We start from the raw sequence: 19,433 nt of genomic DNA, 5'->3' as shown, positions 1-19,433 counted from the left end.
GTAGCATCTGTGACTTGTCGGGGTGAGTCGCAAGAGTGTGCACACTATCTGAGACTTCTTTTCGCAGACCAGTTGCTGACTCAAAACATAAAAGGAGACAAGCTTGAGTAGTGTAGTGTGCACTTGTCAGGATCAGAGTAGAGAGGTGAGGACTCAAGCGCAGTGTTTCAATGGGCTTTATTAAGCTTTAAAAAATAAGCAAAACAATACCTTAGGGGAGAAAAAGATGTCCCCAAAAACAGACTGGAACTGGGTTGGCTGGGCAGGGGAAGGGAGAGCCTCTGGAAAAGGCTCAGCGCATAATTCTCCAGAATTTGCTGCTCAGAGAGACAGACCAGATACAAAACAATACAGGTAGACCATCCACGAACATTAGGCAACAAACTGGCACAGGACAGAGAACACAGGGAGGTTAAATAGGGAAGGAAATAAAGGAGGGTAACGAGGGAAGGAAGGTGAAGCAAATGAACTAATAACCAGGTAACAAGGGGGCAGGGCATGGACATGAGACAGGAGAGCACATGGCAAACAAACCTAACAGAAGCCATGTGCTCACACCAAACACAATGACAAGACAATAGAGCACATGGCAACAAAACCATCATTGGCCATGTGCTCAAACAAAAAATGAGACAAGACAAGAGTACATGGCAAGAGACCTGAACACGAAGTCATGCGCTCACAAAGACGAGACATATAGCATGAGTCTGGATCCCGACCCAGAAAAGAAGCTGAACAAGACTGAAGAATCAGGATCCAGACACCATGCTCCGACCATGAAAACACAGACTAAACAGAACAGCGCATGGCAAGGAAATAACACCCGAAGCCGTGTGCTCACACAGACACACAGAACATAGGTGTCAGGATCCTGTCACCACAATAAACAGGACAAAGTGACAGGATCCTGACAGCACTAGGATTTAGTGAAGGTTTATTTGTTGAAATATCATGAGCAAAAGTGGCACAACTGTTTAGTGAATTCCCCCCTAAATATTGTTCATAGATCTGATAGCACTAACTGATAGAGTGTTAGTTTGGTCATCTGCTCCTGGTCTGTTATTTCATCAGGCGTTCCACTGGGCAGCTTAGCGGGCCGTTCACCGAGAGCGCCAGTCATAATATCCATTAACAGAGTAGTTTTTTCCTCTGCGTCTCCCTCTATCACCCCGATTTCTGCTCGTCCGCCTCTCTCACGATCCCGGATGTCCTTGGCCAGCATCATACCCTTACAAATAACAATAAACAGCAAGTTATGATCTAGAACAAAATTAAACTTTAAGGTCACAGTGGTCCATAACAGTGTCAGAAATGTTCTTTACTAAAGAAATAGTTCACCCCAAAAATGATCAATCTCTCATCATTTACTCACCCTCGCTGTCTCAAATTCGTGAGAGCACCTCTGTGGAACACATGAAGGGAAAATATCCATATAATGCAAGTCAATGAAGTCCAACACTTCCAAGCTCCAAAAAGGACATAAAGGTAATGTAAAGGTGTTCCATAAGACCCATGTCTTCTGAACTAATACGATTATCTTTTTTGGGTGAACTATTCCTTTAAATGGCCAATGTATGCCTACTGGAATTGATTTTCAATTGCATTTTTTATTTTATTTTATGAAGGCACATAAATTTATGTGCCTTTTATGAAGGCACATAAACCATATAAAAATACTCAGTGTGTGAATCCATTTATATCAAACATTTCAATTTAATCTAAACTAAAATTAATTCCCATTCTGAACAATTATGGCTGTCACTTACAAAATTAAATACCAAACTAGCTGTAAACAATGCACAAAAGTCTGTAACACAATAAGTGTATCTCTGTTAGAATGTATTTTTAACAAATGGCCGGTCTTTGTATAATTCATTATGTCTGTCATTGTAGATGTTTATGTAATCACTGTTTCAAGTTTTCACATTTTAAGTAATCTAACAGCTACAGGTCATTACAGTCTGCACAAGCTGTTGTGACTTTCCATTGCCCTTTTAGCAGATAGTATTTAAACAGAGTTAACAATTTAAAATTGCATCTAAAAGCCACTATAGGTAAAGGTACAATATATATATATATATATATATATATATATATATATATATATATATATATATATATATATATATATAATAAAGCATTTAATTTAAATAAAGCTTATTTTCAAAAGTAAAAAACACTCTTTATGTATCTAAATTATGCCAACACAATGTGAATTGTCATGGTCCTGTCACTCTGTCAGTCTGTGTTTTTGTGTGGCAGGATCGTGACATCATTGTTCTGTGTCTGTCTTGAGTTGTGATTTTCCTGCCGTGCACTTTTCGGTCAGTCTATGTTCATGTCCGGAGCATGGTGTCTGGATCCTGACTTCCCTGTCTGGTTTGGTTTCGGTCTGTGTCAGAATCCAGACACTCATGCTCCGTGTTCTGTCTGTTATTGGCATGAGTGCATTGCGCTTATGTCATCTTGGCGGCATGCACTCATGTCAATCGTTTATGTCTGTCTCTCGTGACCACAAATGCGCTTTGCGTTGTGTTGTGCACCTGGGTCGCGATCTGTCAAGTCATTTTTATTTGTATAGCGCCTTTCACAACACACATCGTTTCAAAGCAGTTTTACAGAAGATCAGGCATTAACAGGAGATAAAACTGTAATATCTATAATGTCTTAGAGTCATCATTGCGTAGTTTGATAAAATACGATTGTGTATTGTTTAAAAATAAGTAATTAAATAATAATTGTATATATAACCTCAGTGAGCAAGCCGAAGGCGACTGTGGCAAGGAACACAGAACTCCATAAGGTGTTGGTTAATGGAGAAAAATAACCTTGCAAAAATAACATGAAGATCTGTCTTCATGTTGTGTGGAGGTTTGGTCAGAGGTGTCAGATTTATTTGTGGCCGAACACCTGTCTTGTCTTGTCACCTATTGTGTGCATCACATGATGTTTGCCTCACAATGTATGCTCAGGCTTTGTCTGGTGTGAGAATGCATGCCATTGCTTTGTTGGTGTTGCCGTGCATTCTCTCGTATCATCTGTCAATTGGCATGAGCACATGTTGCCTTACTGTCTTGGCGATATGCGCTCGTGCCATTTGGGTGTCTGTGTCTTGTGAGAGCACATGGCTTTGTTTTGTTTCTGTATTGCCACGTGTCTCTCAGTCTTGCGTCATACCCTGCCTCCTTGTTTGCCTATGATTAGTACAGTAGTCACACCTGCCCTGTCTGGTAACCTGTTTGATTTCTCTCCCTATTTTAGTCTCCTCGTGTGTCCTGTCCAGGGTCAGTTCGTCTTGTTTTGTGTTCATATCATTCTGTCTTGTGATCCTGTCGGTTCTGCATGCAGTTTGTCTGCCCCAGCCCAGCTTCAGTGGATTCCCTGTGCTGGACTGTTTTTCCCCTACGGGGTAGTTTGTGTTGGTTTTTGTTTACTCTTGTATTAATAAGTCCTTTTTGTTTTTACTTTGCATTTGGGTCCTGCCTCTGATTCGAGACAGTGAATGTGATCAATCTAAGGAGAACCTAATTGAAATACAGAAGTTTGGTTCTATGTTGCACTAAACTTTAAAAGCGTGCAGTGCTCATTTGCCACAGCACATGCACGAAGTGAGTGATGGAGCCAGAGTGATGATTGACCAGATGACACCTGGTGTTAACAAGCAGATTCTACTGAAGGAAACAAGAAAAGGAAAACAAGAGAACAAACCAGCACACACCACAACAACTGAATCGGTCTTACAGCCACACAGCCTTAGATGCACATCAGCAGCAAATAAAATAGGTTTGGACAACAATCTCTTAATAATGTGAGGGTGCTTAAAAACAATTTAGGTTATTTTTTCATTTACAAATAATAATTTCATGAGAATTAAATGAAGTTAAGCTCAATTTACTATTGCTGATGTAGTCACCATTACGGTGATTAGTGTTCTCTTTGGTTAGACCACTGAACCTTGGTTTGTAATCATATCTACTTCCAGTCAGTACAGTATTGTTCAAGAGAATAACTGTGTTTTGTAATGGAGAAAATATATTTTGGTGAGTTCAAATATCGCTCATTGAGAATTCATTTGAAGTGAGATGATTGAAAGTTAAATCGTAACGTGAAATCCACATTTAGGGTCTATGGCAGCAGGGGCGTGGTCGAGCATCTGTCCGTAGAGAGAGAAAGCGGTAAGGGCGCTTGCACCTGAGGTAGATTATGTGTAACACCTGTCTTTAATTCCAGTTAGCATGGGGAGAGCGGCATATAAGCAGCCACACCACCAGCAGAGAGGGTGAGAAAGTCTGGCACAAAGAAGGCCACGGTGCTTCTGAGGTTGTTATGTTTAACCTGTTATGTTTATGAAGCTGATGTGTTAAATGCCTACTTGCAGGTGAAGCTGATGAGTTTGTGAAGTTGTAAAGCACTGAAGTGGCCTATTAAAAGTCCTACCTGAGCCAGGGAAAAACTTGCTTCCCTGTGTTCTCCTTCCCACCTGTTATGAAGCTGTTCTACAGGGTCCAAGTGCAATTTTGTCAAATTAACCCAATGTGGTACTAAAAGGAGGGATAAATGCAATACTGTTGTGACCAAGTGAGCAGATATTGCCATTAAAGGATATAGTTTGAGTTATCAACACTCAGCGTACAAAACTCAACAATGGTAACAATCAATAAATGCATTTTCAGGTATATTTTGCAAAGCATTCTAGGTGCCATTGTTGAGTTCTGTACTATGCGGACATCTTGTGCTTGTTGATTGTCATCATTGTTGAGTTTTGTGTGCTGAGTGTTGATGTCTGTGCGTCTAACTGACAACTCCGAAAGTTTCCTTAAAGACAGTATCTGCTAACCTTGTTACAACAATATTGCATTGACCCCCTTTTTTTTTTAACCACATTTGGTTAATATTTCAACATATTGTGGGTAGACATATATTTCCACAGTAAGTGTCTATTTCATAATATGACTTGACTTTCAGTCATTACACATTGAATGAGGTCTCACTGAGAAATTTAACTCAGTCAAACAGATTATCTCCATCACAGATGTTCTCTTGAACAATACTGCACTGAAAAATACCAGAAATCATGGTTTAAGTGCCTAACCAAAGAAAATTTTAATTGCCATAATGGTGACTTCAAATGAAACTCTAACAAAACTGAACTGAGTTTAAACTCAATTAATTCTCATGAAATAACTTTTGTTTTTGTATATGGAAAAATAAAATAAACCCACATTTCTGAAGCATCATCACATGAGATTTGCTTTTGATGAGTTATTTTTTAGGGATAATTTTTTTGAGCGTACAAACACATGATGGTTTTTAAGACAGTGAAGTCTGAGGGATCGGAGATTTTCAGCCTTGCGCTTTAAGCACCTAGATTTGACCAGATTTCTTGAATCACAAATCGTATTGTGCACTGTAGAGGGTGAAATGCCCAAAAAACGCATCTGTTGGCAAATTGGCGAGCCTCGACCAATCCCTGCTCTTGAAGGACTTTTTTTGGAGGCTCTCACCCGTTTAACATCACATCTTTCACATCACCTTATTTCAATTTGTCAGATTGTTATTAGACTGTTTTTTAGCTATCGGAAATAATCTACAGAGATAATTTCAAATAGTTTTTTTTAATTTATTTTTTTATTCCTCCTTTGCCAGTACTAGAGGGTTCTACAGTTGGAATAATAGTGCCCTCTAGAGGTTAAATAAAAAACAATCACTGACTCCTCATGGAGTTTGTTGTGTCATGTGACTAGGCTATGCAGAGAGACAGACACTTCAGAAGCAGATTTAAAACTCTGACGGCAGGGCCGCATTAAGTTTGTCCTGGGCCCCGGGGCTTAACATTTCGCTGGGCCCCTGTCAGTTTTCACTCGATCATCATGCGCTACACGGACGAGTTTAGCCGTTACGCACCCTCTCTATGTTTACATCAGCGTCACCTGCAGAACGCGTTTACATACACCCTCTCAAGAATTTCAACGGGACAATCCCGCGACTGGGCCCCCGGGCGAGTTGAAGGGCGTCCAATTTGTTACAGTCAGGTTATAAACATGAGCGCTCTGAAAAGGTTTTATTGCTAAGTAGATAAATTAGTTAATCATCAGTAGCAAGTCATAATTTCATGTTAATACCAACCTTATAAATGCTGCCTGAGTTTTTGCATTTGCTTGGCTGATCGCTTGCTTCAGAAGACAAAGTGCAAGCACAGTACATTGGATGAATGTATGTGTACAGGAACAGCCAATTTTCCATTTTATTATTTGTTTTACTATAAAGTTTTCCAAACTTTTCTCTGTTCTGACAAAATAAACTTCTGTATGAGCATCCAGCATTATTACTTAGTTATGTGCAAAAGAAATGTAAGAGCATGGTAAAATATATAAATCTGAAATCTAAAAAATAAATCTGATATTCATGAGAGGGCACATTGTTATATAAAATATACTGTATGTTCAGGTGAGGGCACATGGATATATAAAATGTACAATGCCATTCAAAAATGTAATTTAGAAGACGACATGATTTTATTTTATTTAGATCCCCTTTTCTCTCTCCCTTTCTTGTACATCATTCATATATTTCATGTCACAATAAAATAAAAAATAGTGTCAGTAGTGATGAGGCATTCAGTAGCTATTGGCTTTGTAAGACAGTGTTTTATGTTATTACAGAACAACAGTGGTGGTGGCGTAGTGCGCTAAAGCACATATCTGGTCAGAAGGTTGCTGGTTCAATCCCCACAGCCAACACCATTGTGTCCTTGAGCAAGGCACTTAACTCCAGGTTGCTCCAGGGGGATTGTCCCTGTAATAAGTGCACTGTAAGTCGCTTTGGATAAAAGCGTCTGCCAAATGCATAAATGTAAACAACAAATGACCTGTAACATTTTAGTTAATATTTGTATAAATTTCAGTTGGCAAAGGCTTTGAAGAAGGTACCAGTGTGAATGTACTTTATTAAAGTATCGCCAGGGAAAGCACAATGTAAAATCTGTTACAAAATATTCAGCATGGGGCATGTCAATTTTGTTATAAAGTTCAGCACTATTTTACATTAAGTGGAAAGTTTTTATTCATACTATGGATTTTGAAAACTATCTGCAAATGAATCGGCTATCAGCCTGTTTTCCCACCTTAGTTATTGTATCGGCAAAAACCTACTATCTGTCGACCTCTAATTTACACATCTTTACAAAACATTTATTAATTATTTTTTCATATTTTTGCAGTGCCCAATCTCAAGTTAAAAGTATTCAGCCATTGTAAATGTTTATAAAGGTTTACAAATAATGATTTACTTTTATGGGCATTGGACTTTGAGATGCTGTAACAAAGATTGTGTAAGGGGTGGTTTCTTAAATGTAGTTGTATGCTTGATACAGACATTAATAACACATAACAACAATAATAGCAAGACTTACTTTGTGAGTAAAACTTAAAACTTTGTATCTATTGCCTTAATAACACATTTATAGTATACTGTATCCTTAAACAGAAAATATTTATTTCACCATAAATCAAGAAGAGATAAATAATATGAGGAAAATACATGTTAATTTATCAAAGCAATGTTAAACAAAGAATGCTGTTAGTAGTCAAATATATATATATATATATATATATATATATATATATATATATATATATATATATATATATATTTATATAAATACATACATACATATATATATATCACTACTGGTCAAAAGTTTTGAAACACTTGACTGAAATGTTTCTCATGATCTTAAAAATCTTTTGATCTGAAGGCATATGCTTAAATGTTTGAAATTAGTTTTGTAGACAAAAATATAATTGTGCCACCATATTAATTTATTTCATTAACATTTAATGAAAAAAAAAAAAAAAGTTTTTGAAAATTGATGACTTGGACCAAATAATAAAGAAAAGCAGCCAATAAGTGCCCAACATAGATGGGAACTCCTTCAATACTGTTTAAAAAGCATCCCAGGGTGATACCTCAAGAAGTTGGTTGAGAAAATGTCAAGAGTACATGATGACTACTTTGAAGATGCTAAAATATAACACAGTTTTGATTTATTTTGGATTTTGTTTGGTCACAACCTAATTCCCATAGTTCCATTTATGCTATTCCATAGTTTTGATGACTTTACTATTATTCTAAAATGTAAAAAAATAAATAAATAAATATATATATATATATATATATATATATATATATATATATATATATATATATATATATATATATATTTTCATGAGTCTTCAAGCAGTCAATCCCGTGAAATCACTCAGTAGGCGGGCTTCTTAAAATTAATCCACCAGGTGGCGCATGGAACACTTGAGTAAGAGCTCATGCCCCTCTGTACAGTTACAGTTACAGGTCGCCTGCTACATCTTTTGTGGATGCATCATACAGTATTTCATGCGCATTTTCATTTAAAACTTTGTAAGAAAGTTATATGAAACTACTCAATTTATAAACTACAATTAAATTTGTCTTTAAATCTGGTTTGAACTTTATCTAAGTTACAATAGTGAGCAAACACAATCTGTTTTAACTGTAACACACAAATTATTGTATTATTATTGTATTGTTCTTGTAACTATTGAATACATCGTTCAAACATTCACAGTGTAGGTTGGAAAAAGTCTGTGAACCCCTAGGCCAAAGATGCCCAAACTAGGGTCCGCGGGCGAACTTATGAACTTTGATTTGGCCCGCCTTGACGTATATGACGAGTGGAAAAAACAATTTTAAAAAGAAAATGCTATTGACAGCTTTTCATTGCAATAATTTAGCAGATTGGAGAATTTGTTTAAATTTTTTAATTTTTTTTAATTTTTTTTATTCACTTTACAGTGCAGCTGCAAATTAGTAAACCAATAGATACGGATGAACAAATGAAATCAATAAACTTGTTTTTGTGTCAAACTGTAATTCCAGAAGCTGTGCAAGTAAATCTGCTCTGTCTTTTACTTTCTCTGTCGTGCAGCTGTCAGCAGTGTCAGAAGTGTGAGTGTGTGCAGTGAGGAAGTGCTTTGTTGCATAGTTACTGCACTTAAGATGTTACAGATGTATAAATCTTTCTAAACCTGTTAGTTTGACATGCAAATGGTGTTATACCACGTCTCTGTATGCGAGCGACGTGATAAAACTATACCGTTCCTGTTTATAATCAATAAAGCTGTTAACATTGCAAGCGCATGTGCCTTTCATATCTTGCCACACCCTCATTATTTATTATGCAGCACATTTGCAAGAAAGGCAGAAATAGCAAAAATACTTTGTGTAATGTACCAGCTGCATGGTGAAGAGAGATGTGTAAACACCTGTTACATCTCTCATCTCCATCTCTAGTTTATGTTTTTTAAGTTTATTTTATTTAAAAAAGGGACAGTGCACATTAATTAACATAAGCATTTATGTCCATCAGGTAAATGTGCCAGATTTAGCCATACAGGCTGATTTTCATCTGCAGTCCCAACCAGGGTCAGAAATTAATGGAGGCTCTGGGCAAAAACATTTTTTTAAATCCCCTGCAATCTGATATAGTCCCAAATTATTATATCCATCATGATCTTCATTCGAATTTTCACAAAACATTGTTTGTTTTGTGACGTCCGTTGTGCAGATGTTGCCGAGTCAGTGGAGGATGCTTGCACCATAAGAATCAGAGAGAATCAGAGAATGAGCTTTATTGCAAAGTATGCTTACACATACAAGGAATTTGTCTTGGTGACAGGAGCTTCCAGTACACAACAATACAAAAACAGCAACAAGACTTTTAAAAAATAATTAAAATTGAATAAAAAAATAGATAAATATTGAAAAGAAAAAAGTATATATAGAATACACAATAGACAATATATATACATACATACATATATATATATATATACATATATACATACACACACACACACATACATACACATACACATACATATACACACACATACACACACACACACATATACTGTATACATATGTGTGTGTGTGTGTGTATATATGTGTGTGTATATGGTATACATATATACACATACATACATACATACATATACACACATATGAATATATATACATACATACACACACACAAACACACACACACACACACACATACATACATACACACATACATATATATACATATATATACACACATACATACATACACACATACATATATATATATACACATATATGAATATATATGCATACATATACATACATACACACACACATACACATACGTAATGCAAATCTAAATACAAATCGGTTATGTACAGTGCAAGTGAATGTAATGGCAGAAGAGGCAGGATGTGTTGGATAATATAAAAAGACTAAGCTGTGTACTGCACATTAATTATTGCTCAAAGGGGCAGTTTTAACTGTTCATGAGATGGATAGCCTGGGGGAAAAAACTGTTCCTGTGCCTGACGGTTCTGGTGCTCAAAGCTCTGAAGCGTCAGCCAGAAGGCAGCAGTTCAAAAAGGTAGTGGGCAGGGTGATTTTTCCAGCCTTTTTCCTCACTCTGGAAGTGTATAGTTCTTGAAGGGGGGGCAGGGGGCAACTAATAATCCTCTCAGCAGTCCGAACTGTCCTTTGTAGTCTTCTGATGTCTGATTTCATAGCTGAACCAAACCAGACAGATATTGAAGTGCAGAGGACAGACTCAATGACCGCTGAGTAGAACTGTATCAGCAGCGCCTGTGGCAGGTTGAACTTCCTCAACTGGTGACGGAAGTACAACCTCTGCTGGGCCTTTTTCACAACGAAGTCAATGTGTGTCTCCCACTTCAGGTCCTGTGAGATGGTAGTGCCCAGGAACCTGAATGACTCCACTGCTACCGCAGTGCAGTTTAGAATGGTGAGTGGGGTCAGTGTTGGGGGGTTCCTCCTAAAGTCCACAATCATTTACACCGTTTTGAGTGTGTTCAGCTCAAGGTTGTTTTGACTGCACCGGACAGCCAGCTGTTTAACCTCCCTTCTGTATGCAGACTCATTGTCATCTCGGATGAGGCCGATGACAGTGGTGTCATCTGCAAACTTCAGGAGCTTGACAGAGGGGTCCTTGGCGATGCAGTCATTGGTGTAGAGGGAGAAGAGTAGTGGGGAGAGCACACATCCCTGGGGGGCACCAGTGCAGATTATACAGGTGCTGGAAGTGAATTTCCCCTGTCTCACAAGCTGCTGCCTGTCTGTCAGAAAGCTGGTAATCCACTGACAGATAGACATGGGAACAGAGAGTTAGTGTAATTTAGTCTGGAGAATAGCTGGGATGATGGTGTTAAAAGCCCAACTGAAGTCCACAAAAAGGATCCTTGCATTTGTCCCTGGTCTGTCCAGATGTTGCAGGATATGATGCAATCCCATGTTGACTGCATCATCCACAGACCTCTTTGCTCGATAAGCAAATTGAAGGGGATCTAGAAAGGGTCCAGTGATGTCCTTCAGGTGGGCCAACACCAGTCTCTCAAATGACTTCATGACCACAGACGTCAGGGCAACAGGTCTGTAGTCATTAAGTCCTGTGATTTTTGGTTCCCTATCTGTCACTCACTCGATGTTGTGTCGATGTAGTGACACTAGGGGTCACTCTTGGGAGCCCGAGACACCTCTGGTCTTTGATAAAAGGCCAATGAAAATTGGCAAGTGGTATTTGCATACCACTCCCCCAGACATACGGGTATAAAAGGAGCTGGTATGCAACCACTCATTCAGATTTTCTCTTCGGAGCCGAACGGTTGATGCTAACTGAGCTGAATTCCCACGGCTGTTCATTCACCTCTGCTGGATCTGATGGCGCATTTCAGCAGCTTCTACCACCTCTGCACTGGTGCACTGCAGAGAACGCCCCTGGGCACTTCGGCAGAAATAAAAGAGTATATTCTAAAAAAGAAAATATTTCTCTAAAAGAGCAGCACACATGGAACGTCTTTTTAAAGATGCGTCTTTTTAAAGATGCCTTTCCGTTTGTGTGTTATTCCTGGTTGCGCTCGTTATCTCTCACCCTCTGACGGCCACGATCACTGTTTTTCATGTCTGGGTGCTGCTCACACGGAGACAGCGTTCGTGGTTGGGTCATGTACTCATTGCAAGAACATGTCCATGGCAACGATGCGGTCGTGGCTTGCCTTCGTAAGAAAGCAAGCCACCCTGGAGTCTCCCCGCCTCAGTCCTTCTACCCACAGGTATGAGACCAGCGCGGCTAGCACTGGGGGCGATTTGGGGACCCTGATGGATCCGCTGGGCATTCCCCCACGGACCTCCCATTCCCCAGCACGCTCATCTGTCCCGATCGGGCTTCCGGATGAGTCCACCGGCTCGTCTCACGGCAAGTTCGACCTCTTATTCGGAGCCCGCGAATGTGATGAGCTCTCGAGCGTAGCATCAGAGAGCGGGCTTGTCCAGTCGGACACAGAAGCCTAAGCTGGGCTCCTCCCTTCGGGTGCGGTCGCCCAGTCACAGGCTGATGCGGAGATGACGGACATGCTTTCCCAGGCAGCCGTGAGCGTCGGGCTAGAATGGAACCCTCTGCTCTCCCCTGAACCCTCACTGCTCGATGATTGGTTCCTGGGCTCGCGGCGCTGCTCACAGCCACGCCCCGCCCCTGTTCCTTTCTTCCCGGAAGTGCATGAGGAGCTGACAAGGTCATGGGAGGCACCTTTTACTGCCCAGCCCCTGTGGCCCGGCCCCAGCGTGGAGCCCACCGCAGGAAGCAGACGGCACCCGGCTCATGGATGGGCCCGCGGCTGCGTTGGCACATCAACTGCCTCGAGTTGCTGGCAATTCTGCTCGCCCTGCGGAGGTTTCGGCCATTGATCCAGGGCAAGCATGTGTTAGTTCAGACAGACAACATGGCAACGGTAGCATATGTCAACTGTCACGGTGGTCTGCGCTCCCGTTGTATGTCACAACTCGCCCACCGTCTCCTCTCTGGAGTCAGCAGCACCTCAAGTCGCTGCAAGCCACTCACATCCCGGGCAACCTCAACACTGCAGTGGACGCGCTGTCACAGCAGGTTACCCTCAGGTGGTCCAGCTGATTTGGAGTCGATTCGGGTAGGCACAGGTAGACCTGTTCGCCTCCCAAGAATCCTCCCACTGCCCGCTCTGGTACGCCCTGACTGAGGCACCTCTCAGTATAGACGCGCTGGCACACAGCTGACCCCCTGGACTTCGCAAATATTTTCGTGTCCCCAGTGAGCCTGCTTGCACAGACCCTGTGCAAAGTCAGGGAGGACGAGGAGCAGATCGTCCTGGTAGCACCCTACTGGCCCACCCAGATGTGGTTCTCGGACCTCACGCTCCTCGCGACAGGCCCCCTGGCAAATTCCCCTGAGGAAGGACCTTCTTTATCAGGGACGGGGCACCATCTGGCACCCGCGACCAGACCTCTGGAATCTCCATGTCTGGCCCCTGGACGGGACGTGGAAGACTTAAGCTGCCTACCACCCGCAGTGGTAGACACTATCACTCAGGCTTGGGCCCCCTCTATGAGGCGCCTGTATACCTTTAAGTGGCGCCTGTTCGCTAAGTGGTGTTCTTCCCGACGTGAAGGGGAGAGGAAAAAAAAAAAAGAGCATAAGAGGCCACGACTGGGCTAGCCTGTCTCTATCTTTTGGGCAGTTGACTTGTCCCCAAAGGGCCGTTCGACACTCATAACAACATTGGGGGAGGTTACATGTCGGCCTGGTGCGCTGGCTACGAGGCACACAGTGGTCTGCCTGTCACACACCGCCAGTTCACGTAACACAGTTCAGCCAGTTGTGGCGTTTCATATAGGGACCCCTAGTGTCACTACATTGACACAACGTCGAGTGAGTGACAGATAGGGAACGTCCTGGTTACTTGCTTAACCTCCGTTCCCTGATGGAGGGAACGAGATGTTGTATCCCTCCTGCCACAACGCTGAACTACCTGCTGAAATGGCCGGGACCTTGTCTCGGCTCCTCAGCACAAAACCTGAATGAGTGGTTGCATACCAGCTCCTTTTATACCCGTATGTCCGGGGGAGTGGTATGCAAATACCACTTGCCAATTTTCATTGGCCTTTTATCAAAGACCAGAGGTGTCTCGGGCTCCCAAGAGTGACCCCTAGTGTCACTACATCGACACAACATCGAGTGAGTGACAGACAGGGAACAGAGGTTACGCAAGTAACCAGGACGTTCCTTTGGGATGGGGATCATAGTGGAACGTTTGAAGCAGCATGGGACTTCACACTGCTCCAGTGATCTATTGAAGATCTGTGTGAAGATGGGGGCCAGCTGGTTAGCACAGTATCTAAGACATGCAGATGAAACGCCATCTGGGCCCTGTGCTTTCCTTATCCTTTGTTTTCGAAAGACGCGGCTCACATCATCTTCACAGATCTTAATTGCAGGTTGAGTAGCAGGAGGGGGGAGGAGGGGGGGTTAAAGGAGGTGTTGGTGTTTGTGTGAAGTGAAGGTCAGAGTGGGTGTGGGGTGTGAGATTGGGCCTTTCAAATCTACAGTAGAACACATTCAGGTCATCAGCCAGTTGTTGGTCCACCACAGGGTTGGGGGTAGGAGTCCTGTAATTTGTAAATTGTTTCATGCCACTCCACAGTGATGCAGGGTCGTTAGCTGAAAACTTGTTTTTCAGTTTCTCAGAGTATCTTCTTTTAGCCACTCTGATTCCCTTATTCAGTGTGTTCCTGGCCTGATTGTACAAGACTTTATCCCCAACTCTGTAAGCATCCTCTTTGGCCTGACGAAGCTGCCTGAGTTCCGCTGTAAACCATGGTTTGTTGTTGTTAAATAAGTCCTAGTAGGAATGCACATATCTTCACAGAAACTGATATATGATGTAACAGTATCTGTGAGCTCGTCCAGGTCTGTGGCTGCAGCCTCAAAAACACTCCAATCAGTGCAGTCAAAGCAGGCTTGTAGTTCCAGCTCTGCTTCGTTGGTCCATCCCTTTACAGTCCTTACTACAGGATTAGCAGATTTTAATTTCTGTCTGTAGGTTGGAAGATGAAGAACCAGACAGTGATCAGATAGTCCCAAAACTGCTCTAGGAACAGAGCGATATGCATCCTTTATTGTTGTGTAGCAGTGATCCAGTATATTTCTGTCTCTGGTTGAGACAGAATACGCCATCATACGCCATCACGCGTTAACGCACGTTATTTTAGCGCCTCACGTAACTTAATTAGGTGATTTCCTCATATATATAACTCCTCTATCGCGTTTGAGGTATCTACGGTCAGTCGGAGGATTCAAATCATTAACGGCAACGATTTATTTTGTTTCGCAGTGCAAACACATATTAAATGACTGCATCCGACTTTTGTTGACAGATAATTCAGGACCTGATGTCTTCTGTCATCATTTAATAGGTAAGGATTTTGTCTCCGCTGTCCAAAACTGTTTATTCAACTACTCACACAGAATTTGACTCAGGGCTTGAGTTCAGATTTAACAGCTAGGTGACCAATTAAGCTGGCTATTGGTTTTCACAAACTTTGCAAGCCAACTAAAGTAGCAAATTCTTTCAAAACGTGAAAAAACTTTCTTAGTGATTCCAAACTCCTGACAAGTAATGTGTGTGTGTGTGTGTGTGTGTGTGTGTGTGTGTGTGTGTGTTGCAAGTATTGGAAAAGCATTGATGTACTCATTCTCATAACTATTTTTACATTTTCAGAATTTAAACCATGCATAGGAGTCTGGAGTGGGCAAGGGGGAGGCTTATAAATGCTCAGGCTGCAGATTAAATTATCCATGGGATAACAGAGTTTATTCAGATGGTTCAGAATTTAGACAAGAGAACACATGAAGGGAAATGACATCACACTGAAATGAAACTCATTCAAAGATTAAAATAAAAAAGCTTTTCTTGTTGAGGTTGTTCTGAATAGTAATTATTGAGACAATCATAATATCATTAAAAAATCATCCAGTTCATGGAATAATTATTTAGTTTGCTTTGCTACTTACTCAATAGTCTAAAACAAAGCATGGCAGAATAATATTTCTTCAGACGGATCTGGGTATCGACCGCCATTGGTTAGTAGTGGATCACAAGGTGCACCTGGTGATCCACTACTAGTGGTTTCGGCCGAACGCGGTGTGATCATGGAGAATGTCTTCATTTATTAAAGAATTCCAAATTTTACAACAAATATTAGATTGTGATTAGATGAGTGCAGTTCCTGGATTAAAACGGTTACATTTGTAATTATATCTATTCACATTTAAATCAATAAGCATCCAATCAAACTCGAAACGAGCAAGCACTGAGATGACTTCTGTGGAAATACATTTATCAGACATATTCTTTAAACTTGTGAAGAAGACTCTCTCCACTGGATTTTACTGTATCTTAACTTCCAAAACCTTTCAAGTCATCGCTGCATGATATTGTCAATGCGGAGCGCTTATTGCGTATGGTATCCAAGAGGTTCAGACATTTGTATTTCATTTTGATTCGAAAAACAGCACTTATACTTATTATTCAAGTTTGCTGTGAAAACAAATGACTCATATATGCTTGCTCTTGAGTCGCAAAAATAATTAGCAATATGCACTGGCGTCTGTCTAAATAACAATAATAAACAATTTATTAAGCTGGAGTGTTTGTATGGCATGTGAATGTTGTACAGTAGGTATTAGCTAGACCTAATTCCAATTTGAAAAATCTTTTGTGTTGAATGTGTGCCTAAAGATGACAACTAATTTTAACTAATGGTAACATACAGTTTACAACTTTTGATTAAAAAAAAAAAAAAAAACAATTTTAGTATATATTGTAATTACCATTAACCAACACTAATAAATTATGTAAAAGTATTGTTCCTTGTTAGTTCATGTTAACTAATTTTGTTAACAACTGTTAAGAAATGGAACCTTATTTTAAATGTTACCAATTATTGTATTATTTCAACATATGCAATGAAGTTGTAAACCAAAGTTAAATTGTGCATTTTAGATGCATTTTATCATATCGTTCAATAATTAAATATTTTTACAGACATTGCTGTGGGCATAAAGTGTTACTTTTTAATAGTGATTTTATAGTGGTCCCCTGCCACAAATGGATTACTTAAATCTCAAATAGCATAGGAGGTGTAAAGAAATGGAGTGTGCATAGGTGTGAATAGCATAGGTGGTGTGCATCTTATTTTTATAAAAAGAAACTGAAAGAGTCTCTTTTTTCCTCTGGTAAAGTTTGCAACATTAACTTCAAAGTGCCCCATTCATTATTTTGTCTCGCATGTGTGAACTGGAGGAAGGCACATTTTTTAAGGTGTGAAATCCCTTCCTCCAACAGGATAAGAATTCCTATAAGGAAAACGTTTATCTGATGCAAATATTATTTGACCCAACCGTTTTATTTATTTATTTATTTTTTAATAAACAGCTACTTTTGGCTGGAATAAAACCAAACTTGTTACAGATGCACGCCGTTTTAGACCGCAGTGTGCGGTGTGAATTTCAGATTTATGGATTTGGGTAAAAATCCACTGTGCGCTGTCCTAGAAATGTAAATAATATGGCATGTTACTCATAACGATTTGTGAATTCAGGTGACATCATCCTCCGCTGCGCAATTGGTCATTTTATTTTTGTAATGCTTCTTTATTTTATAATGCAAATTGCTCCAAAAGTTGAACACCAAACTACTCCAATCTTGACCAGTCTGATTTGTAAACTTTTTCACAGCAAGTTTTTTTGTCAGTTAAGTCTGCAGGTCGACAAGGTGAAAATAAGCATACATAACTTTTAACTGCTATTTCCAGTAAACATAGTATAGGTTCATGCTTCACTTGATTTGGACAGAGCCTGATTCGCGGAAACTGGTGGCGCATTTGGTGGCATTTGATTGCATCTTATACTGCCCTACCCCCATGCATTTTGGAGCTAATTTGCATTATAAAATAAAGAGTTGCAATATTAAAATTACCGATTATGGAGCAGAGGATGATTTCACCTGAATTCACAAATCGTGAAGGAATAGCATGTGTTATTATTTACATATCTACAACAGCACTCCGTGGATTTATAACCAAAAGACGTCTGAATTTCAAATATCAAATCATCTTTGCAACACACTCTCACGGCGAAATCGTAAGGATTCGCACAACTTTTCTAAATTTGGCTAATTCATATGATATCATACACTGCACTCCTATGAATTTGTACGACTTTCACTACAGCCAATAATGTTGCTGGACATCGTTTCCATCTAATACGCAACAATTCTGTCACACACAACAGCTTCCTATTATGTTTACACACTCTACAGGTTACCTTCAGATAAGGGGTTTGGGTAAGAGGATAATTTTAATAAGCATGTCCTTAACTTCTGGTGCACCCTTACATCCGCATTAGACATCCGGGCATTTGCACGTGATGAAATCCTACGAATTTATCCAAACAGATTCATAGGAAATCATTTGAAATAGCCAACTCGTAAAATATGTACGAATTTTCATGAGATCGGGTTGACCTTTACTTTATATTTTTAGGTCATTTTTAGGTTGTTACGTGATAACATAACATTTTTAGGTAATCACATAGAAAAATGCACACATAAAGGAAAAAGGCCCTTTTTTGGTAACATATTCAGCATGTTTGCTTAACCGGTGCTAAACATTCCATTCATTTTTGTAATAAACTGTAAATTTCATATTTTTATTGTCTGTCTCTGTGATCCATTAGTATTATATATATATATATATATATATATATATATATATATATATATATATATATATAAGGCAAAAATGTTTATTCATATCTTTCATTAAAATGTAATCAGGCAAATCTCATAAAAACTGTTAAGAAATGTCCGTGTCACATATTTCGCCCCTAAATCAAATTAAATAAATTATACTTTGCATAAAAGTTATTTTTCATTACAATGAATCCTAGTTTTAGGACTACATGGCCCAATGGACTTAAACAATAGAAAGCTTCCTTGTTGTTGTTTTGAGTATCATTGTAAACCAGGGCATAATAAAACTGCGCGCTATGTAATGCGCTTATTTATGCATCAGTAAGGAGAATGTGTATGCCAAGAATATAAAAATATGATGAATAACTGAATCATTAGTGTTTTATCAGCATGCGTGCAGTACTCCCACAATAACATTTTATTTGGCTTGTCCACGTTTAACGCGATTTGCCGCTGCCAGCTGCATTCACAGATCCCACCACCAAGCATAAGACGAGCATCGGCTTCGGCAGGAGAACAGTACCCTTTCTGTGAAATACACTATATTGCCAAAAGTATTCGCTCATCTGCCTTTAGACGCATATGAACTTAAGTGACATCCCATTCTTAATCCATAGGGTTTAATATGACGTTGGCCCACCCTTTGCAGCTATAACAGCTTCAACTCTTCTAAGAAGGCTTTCCACAAGGTTTAGGAGTGTGTTTATGGGAATTTTTGACCATTCTTCCAGAAGCGCATTTGTGAGGTCAGACACT

At 39.9% G+C, this 19,433-nt stretch overlaps 1 protein-coding gene across 1 annotated transcript in view; it reads right to left on the bottom strand.

The window, feature by feature from the left end:
• avil (advillin) overlaps positions 1-19,433 on the bottom strand; it is a 131,231-nt gene that overhangs the window by 65,376 nt on the left and 46,422 nt on the right. The window contains exon 7 of the mRNA XM_051672275.1: positions 1,023-1,228. Within this exon, the coding sequence (XP_051528235.1) occupies positions 1,023-1,228 (206 nt within the window). The remainder of the gene's footprint in view (positions 1-1,022; positions 1,229-19,433) is intronic.

This window comes from Myxocyprinus asiaticus, chromosome 35, assembly GCF_019703515.2.
Source record: "Myxocyprinus asiaticus isolate MX2 ecotype Aquarium Trade chromosome 35, UBuf_Myxa_2, whole genome shotgun sequence".
NCBI classification, from domain to species: Eukaryota; Metazoa; Chordata; class Actinopteri; order Cypriniformes; family Catostomidae; genus Myxocyprinus; species Myxocyprinus asiaticus.
The sequence above is the reverse complement of the archived record's forward strand: the minus strand, read 5'-3'. Positions and strand labels throughout refer to the sequence as shown.